Genomic DNA, 19672 nt, shown 5'->3' on the forward strand with positions numbered 1-19672 from the left:
TCAGGAAGGTTAGAGGTAGTAGAGAGCAGCTGTCTTTACTGTCATTCAAAGATGAGAAAAAACTGGACTCTCTGATAGGGACTCGGGTCCAGGCACATCTCAAACTGTACTGGGTGGGGGAGGGGGAGCAGGGCTCATGTTTGCAGAGCGTCTTAGCATGGTACCTGAGCCTTCCCCTGGAAGGTTTGCAGAACAGAAGGCCCATTGGAAATTGGGTACCAGTTGTGAGTATCCCCTCCAGTGAGGAAAAGCACTGAGAGTAAAACCAAAACTCAGAACATCTGTCTGAGAGCATGGGCCAGGGGCTTAAAGGATCAGAAAAAAAATCTCTCACCTCAAAATCCCCGAGCCTGTACCTAAGGGCAAGAAAAGATGCAGGAGGCCTTTGTAATTCTGTTCAGAAAAGTAAAAGGAAGCACTCTAGCCACTGGAAGGGAAAGATCCGTTTGCTGTCAGCTAGGCAGTGGGGCCCTCTAAAAAGACAGCGGGCCCAACTTGTTGCACCACACTGAAAACTGAGACCAGCAAAGCCCTAAGCTAAATTCACATAGGGACACAGCTCTCAGTTTTCAGAAAACATCTGGTCACCTCATCACCAAGGCAAGCTCTAGCCAAGATACTGCAATATGAAGCAGTAAAAAGACATTTCTGGAAGCAAGAGAAAGCCACAGCCTTTCCTTCCAAAGTAAGCGTTACCTGTGGCCCTGTGGAGTGGAAAGCAGGCCTCCGGAGCCTGGAGCATCCACGTGCCAAGACCTACCGCACATTGCATTCATGCTGGGCACACCAGAGAGGCCAACCGGACATTTCTGTGCAAGGGAGTTTGCTCTCTCAACCCATTATGTACACAGACACAAAGTGAGAAAAGTTCCAGTCAGGAGGGGGAGAATCCTGCCCTCTTGAGAGAGCTCACAGAGATTTCACAGTGATGTGCTCTACCAGGGAGCCTAGCAGCCTTCCCTTCCTGAGAATGTTACCTGGACATGTGGGGCAGCACGTTCCCAGATGCTTGGAAGGGTTTTTACAATGAACAACACATCGCACCTCAGACTCTGTGATAACACCTTCCTGAAAAACAGAACGCCACACACATGTCAGCTCAGAATTCCCATTGAGGAGTGATTCACTTTGGGAAAGTAATCAAGGTAGTAAGGGAAGAGTCCAAGCACAAAAGTGCAAAAGAGGGTGGGTGGCAAGTCCAGAGGACATGACTCTGATGAGGTCACATCTCCCCAGCTCACACCCCTCATGCTTTTGAAGTCAGGGCACAAATCCTGTCTTGACCCTGTCCTCAGTCTTTCTTTTTGGCTCAAATTTCATTCTTTTAAATCTAGTATTTAAGACCTTCTTACTGTCAGTCAGCAGTTGACAGAGTCTAGCTCTTCATCCACAATTGTTTTAAGTTGTCAACACTTCCTCTATTTTCTATAATTGTTATTAAACTTTAAGCCATTAATTATAAGGCACAGAGTATGAGCATAATACTCCAGCCTGGCATCTGGAAACATAATTTCTTACCACGCTTCTAGAAATAACTAGACCAGTTCTGCCATCTTAGAAGTTTCACTCTGCCTCACATAGAGAGCCTGGCTCTCAAAACTCAAATGATGAGATTAGATAAAACCACTTTAAAAAAAAAAAAAAAATTAATGTTTATTTAGTTTGGGGTGGGGGAAGGGACAGAGAGAGAGGGAGACACAGAGTCCAAAGCAGGCTCCAGGCTCTGAGCTGTCAGCCCAGAGCCTGACACAGGGCTCAAACTCACAAACCACAAGATCATAACCTGAGCTGAAGTCAGACGCTTAACTGATTGAGTCATGCAGGTGCCCCAAGATAAAACTACTTTAAAGTTCATACTATATATGGAAAAATAGAGCCTTTAGATCTTAATAATGAAACCAAGTGACTCATTTGCAAACAGATCTTGAGATTCTAGTATTTTAATGTCAACTGACACCTTTTTAAAATTAATTTTCAGAGTTGGTCTTTGAAGAATTTTCTCCATATTCTCTACCCATTTTATAAATGGATTTGTGTGTGTGTGTTTGATTTTGTTTTGCAGGGAGGGGTGGCACATACTAAAAAAAAAAAATGTAACAATTTGACAACTGGATAATTTTTTTCATCGTGTCTGCTACCATATTATCTCAATCCAACAAGGAAAGTTATATCCTAAATGTCTTCGTATCTTTCAGGTCTGAGGATTCCACTACCAGAGGAATTTATTGTGGTCTATATCACATTTGGGAAAGAAAAGAACAACGGTCAAAATATCACAATATACCACATCAAAAAAGGATCTGTGCTTCAGTTATATAACTGAAGCAATACAAAAAGCTATGGCCCAAGATCAATTTCCCTTCAGTATCTGCAATCCAGATGGAGGATTCAGATTTCTTCCCAGCATGAATTTCCTGTCTGTGATCTTCAGATTTTTCTCTTTAGTAAGAAAGTAAAAGTGGAAAATAAAGGTAAACTTTTCACCATTGGAACTCTTTTAGTAGGAGGATAAAAGAAGCTAGAATTCAGCTCAAATGGAAATAAACCAGGTAGTAAGACTACCTGACACCTGCCTGGTGTATGTACCTGTTGCGCCCAGTCCATGCAGCCTCTACCATAAGTGTCTTTAATGATAGCCTCACTTACTGCTTACGTTACCCTATGAGATGTACCATCCTTGCTTCACAGGAGATGAGAGTGAGAGGTTCAGAGAGGTGAAGAAACAAGTTATGTGAATGGTAGAGCCCATATTTTTTTACGTGCTACACGGCACTCATTCCTGTTACTGATCTTGTTCCCCGGGGAAGGGAAGAGCTTAGAGAGTTTGCAATTGTCTCATTCTGCAGAGAAATATCTTAAGTGAAGCCTCTCCTGACCAGTACCAGTAAGTGGCTCTTTCTCACATCCACAGATAAGGTTTCATTCCCTAACAGAGGAAGAAAATAAGCAGGAGTAGGGAGGTGCCAGCTGAGCTTTTACAACTACCTTAGAGGGTTGCTTTTAGGAATACTGAATGAAACGACATTTTTAAGCTGGCAAGCAGGGCTCAGGCAAAGTTTTTAAAAAGGAGGAGAATGTAGTGCCTGGGTGGCTCAGTCGGTGAAGCGTCTGACTTCAGCTCAGGTTATGATCTCTCAGTTCGTGGGTTTGAGCCCCGCATTGGGCTCTGTGCTGACAGCTCAGAGCCTGGAGCCTGCTTTGGGTTCTGTGTCTCCCTTTCTCTCTGACCCTCCTACTCACGCTCTGTCTCTCTTTCCCTTTCTCTCTCTCTCTCTCTCTTTCTCTCTCAAAAATAAATATTTTAAAAAATTATTTTTAAAAAGAAGGAGAATGAAAAGGCAAAAGTTCATCTTTGGAAGGTAACATCCCCTTTCTGGGCTCTATTCTGCAGTTCAGCACTTCCTGACTCCCAGAGTTATTAGTCCTTGAGATCTCTCCCAATAACAATGGGATATTCCTGCATCATTCTCTCTGGGCCTGATGAGTGGCTGGTGACCGAAGACGATAGGCACTAGGAGTTTCAGTGTCCACAACTGAGAATGGCTTCCTGTGTTACACGGTCAACAAACTATTTCCTCCCACATAATGGTTTTCATTTAATTCAAACAAAGTCTTCATCCAAAAGTAGCAAACGTCACCATTGTTCCATGCAATTGGAGGATCTTCAAGACCTCTGGCTGTTGCATAAAAATGTTACACTTTACTCCAAAACGCAGGGGGTTGTCGTATTTAAAAGACAGTGCAAGCAAGGCTTTCAGAGTGCCCTTCTGAAAGAGTAGAAATTTCATTGGTCAAGAAGCAGGGTGGGGTGGGGTGGTGCAAATTTTAGAATGAAGGTGGACTTTTTATATTATTACAACTCACTGCTCTCATCGCTTTGTTCCCTGACGCATGAATTTATAACTCCCAGAGCAAAAATTCAACAAGTATGTATTGATTCAACTAATCTGTTATTTACATCTGTTCTGTCTACTCCTCATTTTCACAAATTAGATTTACCACACAAACAATATGAACATTTAGCCAAATAAACAACTGATGATCTTAGGAGTGAGTGTACCCACTGTGAATATATAACAGCATGGCTACATAAAAGTCAGATTTCAATAAACTAAGTGTCAATATACATGAGATAAGACCCAAGTGAAATATGTATTATTACACTAACCTTTCTTTCTTCCCCTTTAAATGCAAGAGCATCATCCTGGGACAGTAAAAGGAAGAGAGGGGTAAAATGATTTAAAAGCAACTTCTCTGTAGAGAATTTTTAAATTATTTCAAAATTAGATGAGCATTTTTTTTAACTATTTCCTTAGAGATAAGAAAAGGAGTCTGAATGTTTCAATTCTTCATTTCTCCTTTAGTTTATCTTGCTGTGTCGAAGACCTATAACAACTAGAGTCATGTAGAATCAGCGCCCTTTGCAGAGAGCAGCCAGCACTGGCCACAGTGGGCTTCTTAGGAATTGAACTGGTGGTTCTCAAATTTGTCATGTTGAAATCATTGAGGTTACCGTGTACTAATTGCTTTGATTTAATAAGCTTACAGATTGGCTCCTGTTCAAAATGTTTCTAAATCAAAGAAGGAAAACACATATCCTCTAACAATACCTCTTTCTGCTAACATGAATTTGTGTTTTGCGCAAAGTTGACTCACAGGAAGACATGAATTTTCCCCAAGGACATATACATCTTTCCGGAGATTTTCCAGGCACAATTTAACAATGGTGAACAATCCCACTGCATGTTTCTGGAAGCAAGTGCGATATAATATCTATTCTGTGCCTGTCTTGTTATGGTGAATGACACAATAAACATGTATAAAGATATAGTTGTTTTTTTTATTTGTTTCTCATGTTCGTCTTACTTTTGTTTTTCCTTCTGTGCTGTCTAAAAGGTGCTTCTGAGGAAGACTTCACAAATTCCTTTCCAGTGGAGAGTAAAATAGACTTTACCTGGCACTGACGTAGAACACAGGGTTGTGCAGGACTCTGCCACCTGAAGGAGCTGTTATAGGTACTTCCTTCATAGGTGCAACCTAGACATGAAACACAGAAGCAGGAAAGAAAGACCAAGAATGAGTGTGTGTTTCCTTTTTCTTTGGAGCAAAAGAAGTTATGCCTTCTAGGCCAGGACTAGCAACAGCAGGAACCATCATGTTCCTTGGCTATTTTCTCCAAAACACAACTAAGCCTTCTAAATATCCACTTGGTTTTCACTTACATTAATTCTTTGACCACTGAGAGGATTAACCAAGACTATGTTTTCAAAGGGAAAAGCGTGGATTGATGTACTCTCTTGGGCAAAATGCATGACCCCTGTGACTTTATGCCTGCGGATGGAGGAGGAGCATCGGGGCTAAAATCATCACTGAGAAAGGGGATTTTTCATAAGATTGAAATGAACACCAAATTGCTGCAGGTCAAGAGGGAAGGTTAAAACATGATAGGAAATAAAGGCAGGAAATTAAACTTTAGGAAATGACTGTAAAATTCTATACCTATCTAAGACTCTTGACAAGCTACTGTCTTCACCAGATGAAACTTCCCATATCTTGCTTCCCAGTTTAAGGGCTATGATTTCACATTTCACCTTGATCTTACTTTAAGTAGTGAACTAAATTAAGGACATCTGAAACTCTAAATGTATAGATTGTCACAAATTAATTCACTAGCCAAAACAGAAGTCATGTTCATTCATTGACAAAAGCAAGTCAAAGGCCAGAGATCCTTAAAAGAGGAAACAAGCCAGTTAGCTTAAGTCCTCATAAAAAGAGCCAAAGATATAATGGCACAAAGATCACAGCCTAGATCTTAATAGCTTGTCCAAATATCAACCTCCACCTCATGTGTCACACTTTCAGGGAAGATGCAACTGCCTATGTCACTAGTCACTGAATATTAGATTACGAAGAGCCCACCAGGCAAAGGGTTTTATGAATTACAGTCCAGTTACTTAGCCCAAGGAGTACAGAAGCAGGAACACACGGGATAATGCAGGAATAAAAAGTCTTGCCTCTCTGTACCAATGATTGACTTCTGGCTAGTCCATCAACCTCAATCCACATCAGTTTTTCTTGTCCAACATACACACAGAAGACTCACACCTCCTTCCCTGAATTCTTTTAGATACTGTTGTGGTAATACAATACAGTACAATACAATACGACACGACACGACACGACACAACACAATACAATATAAAAGCCCTCTTAACCCACACAAACAGAATACTAAAGGACTGAAGAAAATTTCGAAAGACATTTTCACAACTTGGAACCATCATCTGAATTCTCAGAGAATTATGAATGATCAAAAAGAACTCAGTAATACTCTTCTCTCTAGTTCTTACAAATCATATTACTAAAGTACACAGCTGATTGGAAACATATTAGGGAAATGCTTTCACTATATATTTTTTAATTTCCTTTGCATGAAGTGTTACAGTGATAAAATGTTCAACCACAGGGACCCCTAGCACACTTACAAATACTTACGCCAAACCAAGAATGAATACAGTAAATTTTCAACAATGGAAACCAATATAAAACAATTTGGGCTAGCATAAATCTTACTGAACAAACATACTTACAATAGATGTGCCATGTGCATGTCTGATCCACTAACACAGACTCACTTGGATAATAAATAACTTGTTCCAAGAGATGGAGGCGGGGAAATCAGAGGACCAAATCCAATTCATGTTAAGTCCAAGTAAATATGAAACGCCTGCCAAGTCTGCCAGTGGAGTTTCCAAATATGTTATATATTTTCATCCTCTGGATTAAAAAAAAAAAACTGAAAGAAAGGGTGATTTTCTGCTGCTAATAGAGCGAGCAAAGATCTTGCCTTTTTTACTTTGGAGAAGGAAGTACACTACAAAACCATATAGACCAAGCAGGAACTGCCAGCCAAGAGACTGTTCCTATACAATGCCAGGTCATGTGTAAAGGGTCCCAAGAGTGAGTCAGGCCTTTCTGGATTATTCCACTCAACATGGGATAAAAGGTATTCGAACAAGTAGTCCATAATGCAGGGAACTCAGCAATGCTTTCTCCCTCAACTTGGTGTCAGTTGGAAGGCTGACCCCTCCACCTTAGTTTTAACATACAAAGACCAAGGTCAAACTGTGAAGTGCTCATTGCTTAACTGTCCTTGTTCATATGTCAGTCTACCACAGCTGAGTCCATGGAACAGATTTACCCAAATGTTGGATGAGTCTGAACAACAGAATAGACTCAAAACATTTGTGTTACTCTCTTTAGCAAGTATAGTCCATACCTTTTCCTTTTTCTATCTGCCCTCACCAACATCAGCGAGTATGGAGACCCAGTACAGCAAACATTCTGGTAGACTGCTTATCTAAGGACTTCCTGGGGTTAAAAGACTTTTTAAATGGACATTTTCACTGCACTTTACAGAATCTTAGATTTCTGTTCTAAGATAAACATGTTATTTAATGCAAGACACTAACATGAGCTATATGAAGACTTACATATACATACAATCAAAGAGAACCTCATGCTTACCTCATATTATCTCTTACTCTCTTTATAATAAATTACATTTGCCACCAACTTCATGCTGCTCATAGGGAAGACAGGCAGTATCTTGCCCCTCTTTTTTACTGAAGGCCTACAGGAGGAATATACTAAATATCTCTTATTGGCCAGGGTAGAAAGAGAAGCAAAAAAAATATTTCCATCATACCTCAAGGTGGTACTTCTCAAACTACCTCTAGTGAAAGACAGTTTGCTTTCTTTTTGTTCTTCCAATCCAATGTGGACTGATAACTTCATAAAATATAAGAAAAATGAGTTACTCAAAAAATTCAATTTAAAAGGCTAAGACAAAATAGAAGCTCAATTTATTGTATTATATGTAATTGGCATAAAATTATGCTGTCAAATTATAATAAACATTTATGAGGCACTTCAGTGGCTCAGTCAGTTAAGCATCCAACTCTTGATTTGGCTCAGGTCATGATCTCACAGTCATTAGATCAAATTTGCGTGAAGCTCTACACCGGGTGTGGGGAATTAAGGTCCTTTCACATCCAGTTCTAGATGGGTGATATTATTCAGGCACATTCTAATGCACAATATCCTTTGCATTAAGAACTTAAAGACCCAGGGGCACCTGGGTGGCTTAGTCGATTAAGCATCCGACTTTCGCTTAGGTCATGATCTCGCGGTTCGTGGGTTCGAGCCCCGCGTCGGGCTCTGTGCTGACTGCCAGCTCAGAGCCTGGAGCCTGTTTCAGTCTGTGACTCCCTCTCTCTCTGACCCTCCCCTGCTCATGCTGTCTCTCTCTCTCTCTCCTAGAAATAAATAAAACATTAAAAAAAAAAAAAAGAACTTAAAGACCCAGACTGAAATTAAAGGACAGTAGATTCAGTAACTAAATGAAAGGATGGGTAAACGGGGCAAAGGAATGGTCAGATGGTCAGGCAGCCAGTAAATTTAAAGTATTTCCTTTTTCTTTCAATACTTTTAAATAAACGTTTGACCAGGGCACTTATAAATATTCATTAGGTTTCTTCTGGTCACAAAAAGCTCCCTGATTCCACAAGTTTCAATAAAACTATCCATACTGCAGCAGGAGGAAGTAGTTATTTTCCGACAAAACCACTACAATATATATATTGAGAACCAATAGTTCTCAGTCTAGGGTGATTTTACCCTCTCCCATTCCCCACCCAGGAAACGCTTACTAATGTTAGGAGATATTTTCAATTGTCACAACTGGGGGATAAGAGTATCGTGAGCATCTAGTGGGATGCTCTAAACACTCTACAATGCATGACAAAGGGTCAACCAACTCAAAATGTCAATTGTGCCAACAGTGAGAAACCCTGATCAAAACCATCGCATTCCCCATAACTCTTCTTTACAAAACTAAACAACAACAACAACAACAAAAACCTAAACTAGCATATAAACTTATGTATGTAGTTTTGGCTTTTTATATGTTAAATATTTTCAGGGTGGGGAAGATTTTCATAGCATTTTTTTTAACATACATACTCTTGTAGAGAACCTTGGCCTAGTCAACTAGTCAACTCAGAAAACACATGGCAATGGTAACAGGAAGTACACAAATAAATTGAATCCACAATTAAGCAATAAAATTCATTTTTCCAATTAGCCGTGCCTCTTTCAACAGCCACATTATCCCAAGGGAGAGAGAATACCACACATTTTCATCATTGCTGTTTAAATAGCTGTTAAAAATCATTAGGGTCATAAAAAATGGCATTGGCCTTCTAATGAGCCTTGGCTCCACCTGGTCTCACCCTAAAAAGGCTTACCTTCTCCACTGTCAGGTAAGCATTAGTCTAAGAGCAGAGTTGGATCTTACCATTACCAACAACTACCCCAACACCTCCCAACATAGCCCCAACCTGACCTTCTGGCACTTTCTTTTTCATTCTTGGAACTCCATCTTGGTCCCTGGGATTCTTCTACCTTCCCTAATCATAACAAACTTGAGGGGTTCTTAAAGTAAGTTCAAGGTCTTCACCCAGGGCTATCTGCCTCCACCATCCCACTGAAACATAACTCTCTTTGGCTGCAATGGCCTACTAAGTACCCAATCCAAACAACAGTCTTTACCTTCCAGGATTCTCTGTGGCTGCTGACCACCTTTCCTTTCTTCCACCTCCCCCCACCCCCACCGCTGCCACTATACACATGCTTTCCAGATGTTCTCTTCCAATTACCTATCCATTCTCTCCACTCCTGCCTCAACTAAGCTGCTGGTTGTTTCTCATGGCTAGGATAGGGGCCTTTTTAAAAGCAATCCTCCTGCACAGTTTACAGCGTGTGCTCTTTCAGATCTGGGTCTTACTCTCATTCAGGCTTACACTCAATCAATGACTAATGGTTCACAGCCTGGCTGAGGTGCAGACTGATATCTATCCCCAACCTTTCTTCTCCAAACCAACTGGATAAGAGTATCTGGAAGGAGGAAGTGGGAGAGAATTTAAAACCATTGACCTTTACTATAAAATTTAAACTTCTTAGCATATACAGCTGTCAGGCCTGGTCTTGACTCACTTCTTCATTCTCTTATCTGCTACTCCCAGTCACCCCACACTGCAGACATGCTGCACGTAAAACATTCCAAATATGTCCAGAAGATCTCATCATATGATTTTGCAAATGCTGGTCCCTTCTTAAAAATCCCAGATCTTATCCATCCCCTCCATCTCCATCATCCCCATAATGACACACAGGTTACCCAGGCTCTCCTTCTTTCCCTGGCCAACGACTCCTTCAAGACTCAACTCAAGGTCATAGCCTCTGGAAAGTCTTCCTAGAAACTTCCCCCACTAAAGGAGTGCTCCTGTGCTCTTCCCCCATGTGTATATGGCCTTTCAAATGTCCTTTTCAGGTCCCTGACAGTACTTTGTGTGTAGCAGTTACTTCAAAAATGTCTAATTTCACAAGGAATACATGGTAAGCACCAACATGCAGCTATTCCTGCAAATCACAGGAAAAGAATTTTGAAAAGATGACATTCTTTGGACCACCTCTCTTCTCCTTTCAGGTGGACCAGTTCAATTTACTATTCTACTTCCAGAAACAGCAAAGCTATCCTGGAGCAACCCAGATGTCAAAGTCTGTCTCTTCTAACACTAACTCTACCACTCCTATAGACCAGGCAGCTAGAGTTGAACACAGCAAAGGAAAGCCTTTGAGCATCAGTACCTTCCATACCTTAGAGGTGAGAAGCCTATCAACTGTTTCCAGTTCCCCTCCTCCCATGCTGTGCAAGCCTCATCATAAGTTAATCTTCAGGAAGGTGCCTTTCTTTCCAAATTCTACTTTGGTCCCCAGATTTCTAGTTTATTCTTGTCTTTTATGGGGGGAGGGTTAGCGTGCAAACTGTCATACTTACTTAAAGCAACGTTGGAGTCTTTGAAGTCAGTTCATGCCACATGTACAGGGAAGTAGAGCAGACAGTTCTGCCATTCTTTGTTGCTTCTGGGCCACCTGATAGGGGACCCCTACCCCTGGGACTTGGTCAATAAGCCCCAAATTACCCCAGTCCAATACATTTTTTTAATGAACCACTTTTCAGACACTGTTCTCCAGAAACATATGGAAGTATAATCAAGAGGGATAAACATAAAATCTGACTAGCCATTCTAAGGCTTATATCGTGTCCTTAGGAGTTCATTTAAAACAGTCTTTTATTACTCTCCAAGGCTGTACCTACCATGAATCCTGCAGGCAATTTTGCTTATTTTTGGCTAATGGGATTTTTATAGCCAAACCATTTCCTCAATCCCAAGAGAAAGAATCAGCCCCATGAACTGAGTTCTTAAAGAGTGGTGTGTGCCCCCCACAACATTCTTTTTTGTGACTTTTTTGTTTTGTTTTCCAATTAGACATTAAATATATAATTGAAATGGAATGACCAACAATAGAAAAACAAATGGCAGAAAACTATTTTACTTAATTTTTGATGGTTTTATGAATAACATCCCAAATATGTAGAAATATCAGATGAGTATAGATGATTTGTAAATTCAACTCACTTCACTAGTATAAAGGAACATAAAATCTCCATGTGACTTACTTGGATTTCTAATCTATGTGTTTATTGAGGACCGTAAAGTGAGGAAATTGTGGCTTACAGAGCCAGTCTCATAAGTTCATAAGATTATAATACATACAATATCTGGCATTGATATTAAGGTAATAAAACAGATTCTATGAGCCACAAATAAATTAAGGTTCTATGCAATAAAATATGCCTTCAAACTTTTGGTGTAATTAATACAATAAAGGAAATATGCAATGCATTAAGGGAGAAAAATGCTTGCAACAACATTTTTACATGGGCCACATCAGCCATCATTCCTGCATTTGATCTGTTCTTACCATAAACCCTTCTGAATATGGGAGTGCATCTCCCTCTGGGTTGAATCGGCATTGCAGCAGCCACTCTATCCTCAGCACCCCATTATCAAATAGCCAATACCCATTGCTTCTCAACGGGCACAGGAGAAAGAACTGGGTTGAGCTCATATGGAGCAAAAATGGAAAAAGAATAAAAACCAGGAGAGACTGTCCTGTGAAGTCATCAGACTGGTTTTCTAATGTGGGCAGGGAAAATGTCACTAGAGGTCATTTCCAAAGTTGAGTTCCAAAATAGCAAATAAATAATCCTCCAACAAGAAAAAAGCAGAGAAGAGAGAAAATAAAAATCACTGCATAATTATTAAAGGTGAGGCACTGTACAAGGAGCTTTCACATGTGATTTCATTTTATACTCATAAAAAGAATTGTAGGACAGAGAACATTTTACCCCTATTTTTTTTTAAATGAGGAAATCAAGAAAAGCTAAATTACTTTGTCCAGGTCATACAGCCATTCTTTTGATCTCACTCCAGCATCCATGTTTTATTCATTACTTCGCTCCTTCCAGGCACATAGAGGAAGCTCAGAAAGTGGAAGTTTCAAAAGTGAAAATGGCACCCCTGGGGGGATGTGACATTCTGCCTCCCAGTGCTACTTTAACATCATGTTCCAGTGATGTCTAAAAACCAATATGATAAAGTAAAATGCAGGTTTTGTGGCTGAAGAGGCAAGACCTGACTTTGTGGGTCGATGTTTAAACTCTGTTCTGAACGTCTTTACCTTTGGCTACCAGTCATGCTATGCCTTAGGCCTTTTGAAGCAACAAATAATAAGGGACCAAAAGATCAAATTCAAACATCTAAGTTCAGATTCATGCATTTTTCAAAATAGGAACATATTGCACAGTTTGGGGTACACAGCAGCAATCTAAGAAAATAAAATTTATTTGGAGACAGCCAAACGACCAACAATCTCACAGGGTTAATTATGGGGGCCACAGATAAAGAGTCATGAATGGGACCCTCAGTTTCCCCAAAGTAATTTCAAGGACATCAGTGAAAATGTCTTTGACTAGCATGAAGAAGAAATGAGTTATATACAACATACGTATGAAATGCCATTTGTGCAATTAATGTATTGCCCTCCACGATGTTTATACTTTGGGAAACATATTACAGAGACGTAACCTTTATGGTTGATTAGGTAGGATGCACAGGGCTTACTGCAGAAAAATTGTCAGAAATATCTTATCACTCTCATTTTTACTTTACTTTTTATTCTGGAAGAATTAAGATTCACAAGATACAAAAAACTACTTTTTTCATGCACCTTTCACCCATCTTCCCCCAGAGTTAATGTCTTGCAAAACTATAGTAAAATATCAAAATCAGGAATGGACATTAATGAAGTCCACAGAGCTTATTCAAATTTTACTAGCTTTATGTGCACTCATGAGTGTGTGTGTGTGTGTGTGTGCGCGTGTGTTTTGATGCAGTTTTATTACTATTCATTTGTAACTACACTCACTCCACTCGCCTCCATCTCTAAGTCAGGACAACCACTAATCAGCTCTCCATCTGTATAATTTTGTTATTCAAGAATGTTATATATAAATGAAATCATACAATATGCAGCCTTTTGAGATTACCTCTTTCAGAAAAATTGTTTTGACATTCATCCAAGTTTTTGCATGAATCAACAGCATCTTCCTTTTTTATTACAGAGTAGTATTCCATGACACAGAAATATCAGTCTTTTGAACCATTGAAGAACATGTGAGTTGCTTCCAGTTTTTGCCTATTATGATTAAAGCTGCTGTGAACATTTGTGTACAGAGTTTTGAGGTCACACTGGTTTTGATTTAACTGGAATTGTCCAAGAGAACAATTACTAGGTTATATGATTAAGTGTATGTTTAGTTCTATAAACTATTATAATCATGTCCAGAGTAGCTGACTCATTTGATACTTTCACCAACAATATGTTACAGATTTCCAACATCTTTACCAGCATTTGTTAATCATGCTATTTTTTTCTTTAGCCATTTTGATAGGTGAGTAGTGATACCTCACTGTGGTTTTGATTTGCATTTTCCTAATGGCCAATGATGTTGAGTATCTTGTGTTTTATTGACATCTGTGTATGTAATATAGTGAAACACCTCCTCCTATCTTTTTCCCATTTTCTAATTAGATTTCTTTTGTTCTCTTCACAAGGCCTTCCACAAAGCAAAAACATTTAATGAAGTTTAATTTATCAATTTTTCCATTTTGTGGACAGTGCTTTTTGGTGTCAAATCTAAAAAACTCTTTGCCCAGCCATAGGTCCCACAGATTTTCTCCTACATGCTTTTTATACATGTTTTACATTCTGTGTTTCACATTTAAGTCCATGATCAATTTGAGTTAATTTTTATATAACATATGAGGTTTAGATCATGTTCTTTTTTTTTTTTTTTTGCCTCTGTGTGTCTAATTCTTCCAGCACCATATGTTGAAAGGATTAGTCTTCTTCTATTGAATTGCCTTGACACCTTTGTCAAAAGTCAGCTGTGCATTTTGTATGAGTCTATTTCTGGGTTTTCCACTCTGCTCCATTGATGTATATGTCTACTCCTCTGCCAGTACCACACTATCTTTACTACTACAGCTGTATTCGAAGTCTTGAAATTGGGTAGGCTGATTTCTCCTCCTTTATTTGTGTTTTACAAAATTGTTTCGGTTATTCTAGGTCTTTTGCCTTTTTATATAAATTTTGGAATAAGCTTGTCTATGTCTACAAAACACCCCTGTTGGGCATGCTCCTTTTTATACCATTTAAAAAATTATTTATATGGCAAAGTCAGGCTTGATGCACACATCATCTAGGAGCCTCTCCCCTGCAGGATGAAGCCTGCCTGTGTTTGACAACTAGACTTTCATAAAGCATTTGTCAAAGAGCAGTTCAAGGACTAAGTACATCCCCTGGGGGCTCAAGGGGTGTGTGTGTGTGTAAAAATGCAGATTCCTACAGCCCATCTTTTTCTTCTTATCTGCCACCTCCTTTACCTGAGCTCTTTTCTAGAAGGTTTGAGATGCCTCATTTGCTTGGGATGATTTTCGGACTGTGTGGCCAGCAGAAAAGGTGTCTGTTAAACAGCCCAAACATATTTACAGAGTCTTCTGGGAGGCTGTGTGTGGCCCCCCTTTGATCTCATGCCACAAAATCTGAGGAAGATCTCCATTACATTTAAAACATGGATAGATAAGGGCATTAAAGAGAAAAATTCACCTTCTCTAAAAACAGGACTGAATTGAAAACGACCTTCGCCTGTTGGCAAAAGCTGTAGAAGAGATTGCCAAGTACCTGACAAGAAAAGCAGTCACTGATGGGCATGATCATACTTGAAGAGGGTTGAGGAAAAATCGCCACCAACAGATAGGGCTAAACCTCATCCAACATGGAGTTCAAGGAGAGGTACTTAATGGGAGCTCTGTACTGTCAATAACCTGTGCTTCCTGAATCTAAAGCCATGGATTTCTGGATTTTAGCTTGTCAACAAAGCCTTATCCTTTAAAATGTATTTCTCTTGTTAGTGGCACTTGTTAAAAAGAAGAAAAAACTGGGGCGCCTGGGTGGCTTAGTCGGTTAAGAGTCCAACTTTCGCTTAGGACATGATCTCGCGGTTCGTGGGTTCGAGCCCCGCGTCGGGCTCTGTGCTGACTGCCAGCTCAGAGCCTGGAGCCTGTTTCAGAGTCTGTGTCTCCCTCTCTCTCTGACCCTCCCCTGCTCACAGTGTCTCTCTCTCTCTCTCCCCTAGAAATAATAAATTAAAAAAAAATTTAAAAAAAAAGAAGAAAAAAAAACTGAACACCTAGCATTATAGTCAATGGTGGGCTGCTAATGTTTAATAGTCAGCTCTACAGAAGAGAAAAAACCCTGATTGTGTAGAGTGCTCCAGTTTCCAAGGTGTAAATACTCACATCATGGTCTGTTTCGAACTACCAACGTTGATGTCACTGAACAAACCCAACATGCCACTGTGTGCAGAGTTATGTATTTTGACAGTGGTCCTGCTGGGTCTATGAAGCTTCTTCTCTTTCTAATAGCAGACCACGAACATTTAGCTAGAGTTTAGGACATTTTGTGGACATCAAAGTTTATGCTGTTTATTCTATATACCTAGATAAATAACTGAAGAACACCAACAGTGAGGGGCGCCTGGGTAGCTCAGTTGGTTAAGCATCGGACTTTAGCTCAGGTCATGATCTCGCAGTTTGTGAGTTCGAGCCCCGCGTCGGGCTTGGGCTCTGTGCTGACAGCTTGGAGCCTGGAGTCTGCTTCATATTCTGTGTCTCCCTCTTTCTCTCTCTCCCCCTTGTTCGCTCACACTCTGTCTCTCTTTCTCTCAAAAGTAAACATGAAAAAAACTTTTTTAAAGAATACCAATAGTCACCTATTTTCACTTATGACATTATATCTGGCCCTCCTTCTCCTAAACCTTCTCCTATACAGAAAGTCATAACTGAACCTGAAGAACATCAACTCCAGTGGCTCCTAGGCCTGTTGAACATCATAACCACATGGGGGGCTAATTAAGAATACAGATTCCCAGTGGAAAGAACCTAAATATCTATTGCTGGAAGAATGGATAAACAAAAGATGTTCTATGCACACAATGAATTATTATTCAGCCTCAAAAAGAATGAAATTATGATATATATACATGAAAACCTTGAAAATATTGTGTTAGGTGAAATAAGCCAGTCACAAAAGGACAAATACCATATGATTCTACTTATACAAGGCACCTGGAATAGACAAATTCATAGAGACTGAACGTAGAATAGAAGTTACCAGGGGCTGGGAAGGGAGAATAGGAACTTACTGTTTAGTGGATAAAGAGTTTCAGTTTGGGATGATGAAAAAGTGTTTGAAATAGGGGCGCCTGGGTGGCTCAGTCGGTTGAGCATCCGACTTCGGCTCAGGTCATGATCTCATGGTTTGTGGGTTCGAGCCCCGCATCGGGCTCTGTGCTGACAGCTAGCTCAGAGCCTGGAGCCNAAAAAAAAAAAGTATTTGAAATAGATAGTGGTGGTGGCTGCCTTACAATGTGAATACATTTAATGCCACTGAACTATACAATATTAAATGGCAATTATGTTACATGTATTTTACCATAATAAAAAAAATAAGAATACAGATGCCTGGGCCTCACTCATTGGAAATTATGATTCATATGGTCTGGAGTAGGACTCAGGCATCAGAGTATTTCACCATCCGTCCTGGCCATTCAGAGGCACATCTGGGCTCAGGACCCTCCTGTTTTACAGAAGAGGAAACCAAGGCCCAGAAAGGAGTGGTTTGGCGAAGTCAAGCAACTAGAAGCAGAAGAATTGCTTAGATTCTGCACCTAATCCCAAGACTAGTCCTCTTTTACTTCCTTCTTCAAATGAGAGTTTTTACGACTATCCTCTAATCCACAGGCCCCAGAGCACAGAATTTCTTTGTCTAGATGCATGAAAATATTACCCTGACTTTTGCATTTAGCCCCTCAATGTGGCCTTGCCCCCAGAGGTTTGAAGTTGTAACCACCCGTGCATTCACAGCCTCATCAAGGTGGCCATACCACAGTCCTCAGGACCCAAAACATCAAAAACTCAAAGTGTATTTTAAAATCTGATCCCTCTGCTGATCCCAGGTATGGCTGAGGGAATGCCCAGACAGTCTCAGGTAGGCAGAGGGCTGCCTCATGTAGTAAACATCAGCTGGTCAATGCCCAAGCATGTCTGCAGATAAACATCTTGAGCCATTTAACCACCAAGCTACTGGAAATATAATTAGCTGGCTCAGGTGTAAATAAGCTCATCTGAGTGAAGGATGCACTCAAGTTCATGGACATACCAATGTACTTTGTTCACCTTCATTATCATCAGTCCTGTTAAATATTAGCCTCTCTAACAGATAGATTTCTAAGACAAATCCACATTAGCTCTCAAAATGAGATTCCTCTCAAAATAACATATAGAAAGTACCAATTTTTTTTCTGAAGATAAAGAGAGTAGTCTCTGATCAAAGCCCAATAAGAATGGTTATAATTGCAGCATGGTGAACATTTTTAAAATAATAAATAGATGCATGTATATTCGTGCATCTTCATAAATAGATATATGTCACACATAAAGACATATTTTCAATTCTGTAGTTGCCAAACTTAAGCAAGAAATCAAAGAGAACCTAGACAGATGTTGGGGGCTTCTATGTCAAATCATTTCTTTCCTGTAGCTTCTAATGATGCACCCCAACTTTCTACTCAGAACACCTAGCTTTATTTTTCCCCTCAGTTTGATAGCTTCCATGACACAATGCCATTAGAATCCTCAGAGGAGATCAGAATGTTTTGATTCCAAAACGTTTTCAGATGATAAGCATCACTGTGATTTCATTCCTGTAGTGAAATATAAGACAGGAAAGGGGGGAGATCATCTTAAAGTACAGAGAGGTTTACTCTTCATGGCAGGCAAGTTACAAGCAGTCACAGAATAGTTTGAAGAGCAGCTGCAGAAAACTCAAAGCCAAATTATAGGTGTGTTTTATATGATGTGATAAAAGAAAGCAGATAATCATATCAAAATGAAGGCAACTAGGAAATCTGAAGTCATAATTACATAATATTATTTGGTAACTTTGTACAGTACGAGGAAAGAGCTACCAAAAATTGCACTGAGGTTATCACTAAGTCTGTTAATACTGAAATATACTACAGCCACTACCACATAAAAGTACCCAGAAGTGGTGGTGATTTTAAGGACATTTTTTTAACCTCTGTGGAATTTAGTGAAGAAACAATAAAGTACCAGGATCCTGGGACAGGTTTATAAACATTCAGCCATTTTTCATTCCTGTTTATACATGGTTATTCTCTCCTTATACTTCTTACTCGACTCTTTTTTAAGCTGTGCAGAATGCAAAAAGGACGTAAGATGTGTTAAGATGCATATGGCTCAATAGTAATACATGAACTATGCAGTTGACATTATGAGTACTAACTAGGGAAGACTGATTTAGTCCAAACTTTCCTGTCTTCCTCTAACTGACCATTTTCCTATTGAATTCAATATATTCAGTAGGCAACCACGGTGTGCTAGCCACAGGGCTCACAGCTGAGAATACTATAGTTGCTACCCACACGAAGCCTCTAGTTTAGTGGGAGTTACAGAAAATAAAAGTGTTAAATCACAATTGTGCCTAGTCTTAAGAAGGAGGAATTTTATGGTAAGTAGCTGTGAAGTCCAGGAAGTGATGCCTAAAGTGAGAACTGAAGAAAGGGTGCAGGCTAAACTAGATGACATCCGATGGAAAAGCAGCCCATGCAGAGGAAACAGAATGTGCTAAGCCCCATGGCAGGAAGTAGGTACAAAACACAAGGGGAAAGGAAAGAAAGTCTCCTATCTGGAGAAGTCCAAAACAGGAGAAGGATAAAGGATAGGCAAGAACTAGACTCTGTGGGGCTTGGTGGCCACCAAACCAGAGAAGGAGAGAAAGTAGTCAAAAGTCAGCATTTGCTAGCACTCACAGTATGCAGTGTGATCCATAAGCTATCTTCTAGCTCTGAGCATCATTCTCCACAGATGCTTCTACTTCCCATGCAACCCTGAACTGCTCTGAATATGGCGGGTAGACTTCTAAGATGGACCCCAAGATTTCCACTTCCTGACATATCCACCTTATATAATCCCCTGCCCTTGACTGTGGGCATGACCTATGAATGTGATGAATGGCACTCCCATGATTTAGGCTATCTCACTTAGCAATGATAAAGAAA

General features: G+C 40.0%; 1 protein-coding gene across 2 annotated transcripts in view; it reads right to left on the reverse strand.

The window, feature by feature from the left end:
- The window catches only part of BMPER (BMP binding endothelial regulator), a 250362-nt gene that overhangs the window by 189534 nt on the left and 41156 nt on the right, over positions 1-19672 (reverse strand). For both annotated transcript variants that reach the window (XM_077775354.1, XM_077775353.1), the window contains exons 4-5: positions 4955-5037; positions 978-1068 (exon numbers count right to left, since the gene is read on the reverse strand). In XM_077775354.1, coding sequence (XP_077631480.1) covers positions 978-1068; positions 4955-5037 — 174 coding nt within the window. The remainder of the gene's footprint in view (positions 1-977; positions 1069-4954; positions 5038-19672) is intronic.

This window comes from Crocuta crocuta, unplaced genomic scaffold (genome assembly GCF_008692635.1).
Source record: "Crocuta crocuta isolate KB4526 unplaced genomic scaffold, BGI_CrCroc_1.0 scaffold197, whole genome shotgun sequence".
NCBI classification, from domain to species: domain Eukaryota; kingdom Metazoa; phylum Chordata; class Mammalia; order Carnivora; family Hyaenidae; genus Crocuta; species Crocuta crocuta.